Source organism: Hevea brasiliensis, chromosome 1 (genome assembly GCF_030052815.1).
Source record: "Hevea brasiliensis isolate MT/VB/25A 57/8 chromosome 1, ASM3005281v1, whole genome shotgun sequence".
Lineage (NCBI taxonomy): Eukaryota > Viridiplantae > Streptophyta > Magnoliopsida > Malpighiales > Euphorbiaceae > Hevea > Hevea brasiliensis.
In genome coordinates this window covers 3782689-3790431 of record NC_079493.1, presented here as the reverse complement: position 1 = coordinate 3790431, position 7743 = coordinate 3782689, and the positions used below count along the sequence as shown (strand labels likewise).

The window sequence follows — 7743 nt, the reverse complement described above, 5'->3', positions numbered from 1 at the left end:
TTTTTTGTAGACTGTGTGGTAATGTTTTTCAGAGTCTTTAAATTGTCTACTTGCATGACTACAAATATATTGTTTTCCTTCTATTCCTTCGAGAAAAATAGCTTCCCAATATTCATCACTAGCATCAGTCTGTAGGATCATTTTTCCTATGCTAGGAATCTTTAAGGGAGATAGATCTTATGTGATTCTTTTCAGTGTCTGGATAACTGTCGTTTGTGCCATGCTCCAAGGAGGGGCTTGTTTTTTCAGCATCTTGACAGGAGGAAAGTATATTTGGATACATGTGGAATAAAGTTTCTCAGATAATTGGCAATTCCAAAAAATTATTGGATTTGTTTGGTAGTCATATCCTTATCTAGAAATTTTAATAACTCTTGAGCAATGTGAAATCCATGATGATACTTTTCATCTTCAAATTGCATTCTCAAAAATTAAATATTGGGAAATTCAATATTAACTTGGGTCAAGTGACTCTTCTTCTCAGATAATATGATTCTATATTCCTGAACCAGAGCTTGGAACTAGGCATAACGCTTCTTAAAAATAGCAAGATATCATCGTTACAGATCAAGGCACCATGTAGAATGGGTTTAGAAAATTAAAAATTTTAAAATAAATTTTAAAATTGAGTCTATTTTATTTCCTTATTTTAAAATTATTTATTTTTTATATTTAAATTTTTTTTAAAAAAATGGCCTCTCTTGAATGGAAGTGCAAAAACCGTAGGGTATGTAGCAAAATTCGGGGTGCACGCAGCAAAAACCACTCTGAAATTTGCTAAAACCAGAAGAACAGTAAACTTTACCCCTCATTTCAGAGCTCAATCAATTAGGGAGGGAGAGGGCAAAAGAAGAAGATGAGTGGGGCTGGGAAGAAGATAACGGATGTGGCTTTCAAAGCATCAAAGAACATAGACTGGGATGGTATGGCCAGGCTCCTCGTCACCGACGAGGCTCGCAAGGAGTTCGCCACTCTACGCCGAGCTTTCGACGAAGTCAATTCCCAGCTCCAAACCAAGTTCAGCCAGGTCCCCTCCCCCCTTTTCTCTCTCCTAATTAAAAATTTAGGGTTTGATTTGTTGATAAGGACACAGTATAAATTATGTTCTCTACTTAGCTAGGGCTTTTTGGAACAGGTTTGCTGGATCTGAATCACATTTGTTGTATCTATTATTCCATGTCAGCATTCCTTTTTTTTTTAAAAAAAAAATCTTTAGGATTGGATTGCACCAATGCGACTACTGGCTAAGTAATGACGTCACCTTGAGGTTTCAGTTGTTTTTGTCTTTGTGAGTCCGTTTAATTCCTAATTCAATGGTTCTATTGAGCATTAGCTTTTGCATTAACTTGGAAATACTTATGTTTTTAAATTCAATGATACAATCAAAATTTGCATATCCATTTTACCCTCCTTCATAATTGCCTTGTTTAAGCAATACCCTTGCAAGTTTCAGGTAAAATATGGCCAATCTTAATTTTGCTTATATGAATTTTTTTTTTTTTTTGGTGGGGGGTGGTGTGGGGTGGTTTAATGTGTTTAATTTAGTTAATGAGAAAATACAGTCATGTTCCTGATAATATGTTCAACAATCTATGTATCGAAGTCTTCTTTCTGCAGTGAAACTTGAACTTTGAACTTTTTTATACTTCTGTTAGTATTCCTTTTGGTTCACTGTAGTCCCATGTTATGAGATATATTTCTTTTTTGACTTTTTGACCAGCATAATGGCTTGGACCAGAGAGGTGATAATTCCTTATGGTTTCTTGTGATTATCTTTTCTCATTAATCTGCACATAATGGCTAGAATATACAAGTATTGTTGTGCCATGAACTTTTTTTTTTTTGAGTGGCATGTTTTCTTATCAACATTTTTTTTTCTTTTGTTGCTTTAATAATATATATATATATATATATATATATATATATATATATATATATATATATTTCTCAAAGATTACATGTCAATCTGCAAAGCCATTTTGATTCTAAGACAGTAATCTTTGAGAAAAAAATGACATCTAGTGTTTTTTGGTCTGAATTATGCAGGAACCTGAACCCATAGAGTGGGAATATTATAGAAGGGGAATTGGTTCTCGCTTGGTCGATATGTGCAAGGAAGCATATGACAGTATGTCTTTTACATGGTTATTGTTCAATAGGTTGTTGGATAAACGAATATATTTTGTACTTTTGTGGTAGTCACCTATCTTGTTTCTATATAGCAATTGAAATTCTTTCTGATGGAAATTATCCAAAAGTATGGTTCTTTCTTGGCTGTTGGAGGACTACCCACCTAATTCCTTGTAAATTAGGAAAACCATTGCATTTTCTTCTAATGAATATTCCTGTAGTTCATATTCTTTTCCTGAAACATGACTTGCTTAGGTGTTGCTGGAAATTTGTGATAATGCTCCTCTTAATGATTTTAAATTTTTTGGTATTTGAAGCTGCTGTTTTTGAAGATTAGGACTAGAAAACAGGTGTTACATTCTATATAATTGCACTTGAGTGTTTTATTCAATGGAAATTCTGAAAGTAAAACAGTTTTGGAGGTGAAGATATTCAATCAAAATTCTCATCGTGCTGATTGGAATTTTCTTGTATGATGACCTGCTTGCAGCTTAACTTAGCATTGTTGTGTATCACTTTGCAGGCATTGAGATCCCCAAGTATGTGGACACGGTCACTCCTCAATACAAACCAAAGTTTGACTCTCTGGTGATGATCAATAGTATTTATTTGCAGTTTCTGTGACTTCATTACTACTTCCTCCTTTAGCTTCTACTAAACTTTTTCGAGGCTGAAGGATCTGCAACTCGTTTTCTGTTTGTAATTTTGTTGAAGAAATTATGTAGGTTAACCAGTTAAGAAAATTTCTAAATTATGCAAATGTTCATATGAGAAACTTGGAACTAAATAAGGGGAGAAAGATATTTATAGATTAGCAAGGAGGAGAGAAAGGAAATGTCAAGATCTCATTCAAGTTAGGTGCATTAAGGATAAAGAAGGAAAAATGTTGGTGAAAGATGAGGACATTAAAGAAAGATGGAGAAATTATTTTAATGATCTCTTTAATAATAATCAAAATGGTAATAGTGTGAATATAGATTATAGAACAATAGAAAAGAATGTGAATTATACTAGAAGGATTAGATCTTTAGAAGTAAAGGAAGCACTTAAAGGAATGAAAGTGAGTAAAACCTGTGGACCCGATGAAATACCAATTGAAGTGTGGAAGTATTTGGGAGATATTGGAGTGGCATGGTTAACTAAATTATTTAATAAGATTCTAAACTCAAAGAAAATGCCTGATGAATGGAGAAAGAGTATTTTAATACCTATTTTTAAAAATAAGGGAGACATACAGAGTTACTCAAACTATAGGGGAATTAAACTCATGAGTCATACTATGAAGTTGTGGGAGAGAGTTGTGGAGCATCGGCTACGTCATGATACTTCTATCTCTCTCAATCAATTTGGTTTCATGCCCGGTCGTTCAACTATGGAAGCGATCTTTCTCATTAGAAGCTTGATGGAGAAATATAGAGATGTGAAGAAAGATCTACACATGATTTTTATTGATTTGGAGAAGGCTTATGATAGTGTTCCAAGAGAGGTCTTATGGAATGTATTAGAACAAAAGAGGGTATCTATTAGGTACATACAAGTATTGAAAGATATGTATGAAGGAGCAACTACTATTGTGCGCACAGTGGGAGGGGACACAAGAGATTTTCCGATCTCAATTGGATTACACCAAGGATCAGCCATAAGCCCTTACCTTTTTACATTAGTTTTAGATGAACTGACGAAACATATACAAGAGAGTATTCCTTAGTGCATGATGTTTGCGGATGATATTGTTCTGATAGATGAGACACGAGAAGGAGTCAATAGAAAGCTAGAACTTTGGAGAAGTACTCTAGAGTCAAAGGGTTTTAAGTTAAGTAGAACGAAGACAGAATACATGCATTGCAAGTTCAGTGAAGGCCAAACTGGTGATAGAGAAGGAGTTAGTGTGAATGGAGTGATATTGTCCCAAATAATCACTTTAAATATTTAGGCTCAGTTCTTCAAGTAGATGGGGGATGTGAGGAGGATGTTAGTTACAGGATTAAAGCCGGATGGTTGAAGTGGAGACGGGCCACGGGAGTTTTATGTGATCGTAAGATTCTCAATAAATTGAAAGGAAAATTTTATCGTACAGCCATACGACCGGCTATGTTATATGGCAGTGAGTGTTGGGCACTGAAAGAGTCGTATGCATCTAAGATAAGAGTTGCAGAGATGAGAATGTTAAGGTGGATGAGTGGCCATACTAGACTAGATAAAGTCCGTAATGAGAGTATTAGAGAAAATGTAGGAGTGGTGCCAATTGAAGATAAGTTGAGAGAAGGGAGATTGAGGTGGTTTGGTCATGTGAAGCGTAGACATACGGAGGCTCCAGTTAGACAAGTAGAGCACATTAGGTTAGAGGATAAAAAGAAAAAAAGGGGTAGACCTAAATTGACTTGGAGAAGAGTAGTACAACATGACCTAGAAGCATTACACATTTCTGAGGATTTAACCCAAAATCGTTCAGAGTGGAGAAAGCGAATCCATATAGCCGACCCCAAATTTTTGGGATGAAGGCTTAGTCTAGACTAGATAAAGTCCGTAATGAGAGTATTAGAGAAAAGGTAGGAGTGGTGCCAATTGAAGATAAGTTGAGAGAAGGGAGATTGAGGTGGTTTGGTCATGTGAAGCGTAGACATACGGAGGCTCCAGTTAGACAAGTAGAGCACATTAGGTTAGAGGATAAAAAGAAAAAAAGGGGTAGACCTAAATTGACTTGGAGAAGAGTAGTACAACATGACCTAGAAGCATTACACATTTCTGAGGATTTAACCCAAAATCGTTCAGAGTGGAGAAAGCGAATCCATATAGCCGACCCCAAATTTTTGGGATGAAGGCTTAGTTGAGTTGAGTTAAGTTTATGCAAATGTTCATAATAAATGGTTCATTCTATGCTTGTCAAATTTTGTGCTAGTAATGTTCAAAGAACATTAAATTTCATATCCTTCATTTATGTTGGTAATATTCGAAGATTTTTACATTTTGTGCCCTTTATTTATGTAATGAAGTTAAACATATTGACCACAGTTGGTGGAACTGAAAGAAGCTGAGGAGAAATCTGTTAAGGAGTCTGAAAGACTAGAAAAGGAGATTGCAGAAGTTCAAGACTTGAAGGTGCTGGGGATGCCGCTCATTTTTATCCTTGTCTAGTTCTATCTTTCAGACTTACAATGTTCTATTTTCTTATATTTAATTCTCACGGATTTGTTGCCAAATTAACAGAAAAAGCTCAGTACCATGACCGCTGATGAATACTTTGAGAAGCATCCTGATTTAAAGAAGAAGTTTGATGACGAAATCCGCAATGATTATTGGGGTTATTGATTGTCACTGGGAATTTTAAAGGGAACTTTCAGTTTGTCCAAGATGTCAAGGTTGCTGAATAAGAACCACAAAGGCATTTTCTTTGTGATTTGATTGTCTGGATCTTTTTGGAATTATCAAGTACAACATGCTTTGGTTTTGACTCTCCATGAAGCAGCAGTGATGATCAGTTAGCTAATATTTCATGTCAAATGGGACGTATGAACACATGTTTGCCCCATCCAAAATGAGAATATCTTTTGAGTTGTTCAGTTGAATCATTATATAAGGCTCATCATATGTGGAAATATATTAAATTTGCAGGGTCTGTCTATTTTAAATTTATGATATTTCATGCAGAATGCTATTACTTTTCTTCATTTTAGAGTTGATGAGTAGGATCATCTAGGTTGAACAATAACTAAGCCTTCATGATGAAGGATAAAACATGGAAGCAATATGGAAAATTTGTTTTTTATACACTACATTATTATTATTGTTATTATTGTCTTCATTATTTGGCTGATGTATAATTTTGAGTTGTTCAGTGACAGATGGAGATATTATTATTACAAGACAACAAACACACCACAATCACAAATTTGTGTGGATTGAGCTCTAGAAAGCTAAATCATTGATGTGAATGGTAGACCAATGCCTGAGTTTCTTTGTACACGTGCTTAATTTTAATTATGCATTATGGACACTAATTCTAATTCTGGTGAGCTAGAGAAATCTTTATAGGATTGTGGTGAATCTGGCAGGCTGTGCTCTCTCGACAATTATGCACAGGATGGGGCCACTGAAAACAATTGAGAAGGTCATGTGCAGCACAAGCTACAGCATCTTTGCACTGAATTTTGGGATTTTCTTAGAGGTCCCCTCCTTTCTCACCAAGGTCACTCGCAAGTCATCTATAGACGTCCAATTGGCATTGAGTTTGGAATTGGATATGGAAGGTTGAAATTGGTTTTTTAAATAAAAATATTATTTTAAATGTTATTAAAAAAATAATTTAAAAAAATAATTTATTATTTTAATATTATTAAAATTAATTAAATTTAATTTTTAATTATTTTTTAATATTTTTTAATTAATATATTGTTTAACATCGTTACTACAACTGGTGGCGGGGAATTATATTAAAAAATAATTTAAAATTAAATTTAATAAATTTTAATTATAATAATATTAAAATAATAAATTAATTTTTTTAAAATTAATTTTTGTAAAATCAATTGATTTGGTTTAATTTAAAACTAAATTTTTTCTTTTTAAAAAGATTTAAAAAAAAATTAACTATTAAATTTAATCAAAATTAAAAATAGAGAATCGCACTATTTCAATTTTAATTCCTCTAAACTTTAAATGAAAATTACCGTAAAATTAAAAATTTCAACTCGAAATCTACCTTTAACCACCCCTAGCCATATTCTCTTAGAGAAGGCCATATTGTTCTGTTCAATATTGAAAATTAAAAAATTAAGATATTATTTATTTTGTGGATAATAATTTATATATAAAAATATTTTTTATAAAAATTATATTTTTATAAAATATTTTTCATGAAAATATTATTATTAGTTGTAATGTTAAATTAATAATATATATTTATATGATGCATGTATGAATATTTTTATATTTTAGTAAGATTATTAAAATTTAAAAAATAATTTTTTTTAAAAAAGTGAAAAAATGACTTAATTTTTTACTTTAATTAAATAAATTTTTTTATTTATCAATTTTTGAAATATTTTAAACTTTGAAAAATGTGAAAATATTTTTTTAAAAAATATATATTTTAAAACAATCAGAAACTAATAAAAATAAATGTATATTTCAAGTTAATTTTTTAAAATATTATAGTGAAAAAAGGTAAATTTCTTCAACAAATTCACAAAAAGGGATAGATAAATCTTAAGGACAGAGAAATCCCCTTGGCTCAATCACCAAAATCAATAAATAATGTTTTTAACAATCAAAATGTTTTAATTGAGAGTTCAAGCAAAATAATAATAATAATAATAATAATAATAATAATTTAATTATCTTCTTTATAAAATAACACTATAGAGAAAACGTTATGAGATATTCCTTAGTGATCTCGATTAATATTTTTCTAAAATAATTACAAATATATTCAAATAATATATTAAAAATTGCTGACAAGCCAAGGATGCGAAGAGGACGCAAACGAGTGCGGCAGTTAGTGCCAGTGCTAACCGCCACCGCCACATTCTCCCTCTGACGTACCGGATAATGACGTGGCAAGATACCGTTCGTCCATGTTCAATCGGAATTTTTTTTTTTTTCTCCTCATCAACC

General features: G+C 32.3%; 1 protein-coding gene across 1 annotated transcript; it reads left to right on the top strand.

Moving 5' to 3' along the window:
• The first annotated feature begins 711 nt into the window (after positions 1-711).
• On the top strand, positions 712-5759 carry LOC110667351 (ATP synthase subunit d, mitochondrial). The gene is made up of 5 exons (XM_021828162.2): positions 712-1027; positions 2047-2128; positions 2654-2718; positions 5143-5229; positions 5338-5759. The coding sequence occupies exons 1-5, from the start codon at positions 857-859 to the stop codon at positions 5437-5439; spliced, it is 507 nt and encodes a 168-aa protein (XP_021683854.2). The 5' UTR covers positions 712-856; the 3' UTR covers positions 5440-5759.
• Positions 5760-7743: the final 1984 nt, after the last annotated feature.

Excerpts from the sequence above, each read along its gene's own strand:
- LOC110667351 (XM_021828162.2), top strand. The coding sequence starts at position 857 with ATGAGTGGGGCTGGGAAGAAGATAACGGATGTGGCTTTCAAAGCATCA. Across the intron at positions 2,129-2,653 it reads GTGCAAGGAAGCATATGACA|GCATTGAGATCCCCAAGTAT; the intron begins GTATGTCTTTTA and ends ATCACTTTGCAG. Across the intron at positions 5,230-5,337 it reads CAGAAGTTCAAGACTTGAAG|AAAAAGCTCAGTACCATGAC; the intron begins GTGCTGGGGATG and ends CCAAATTAACAG.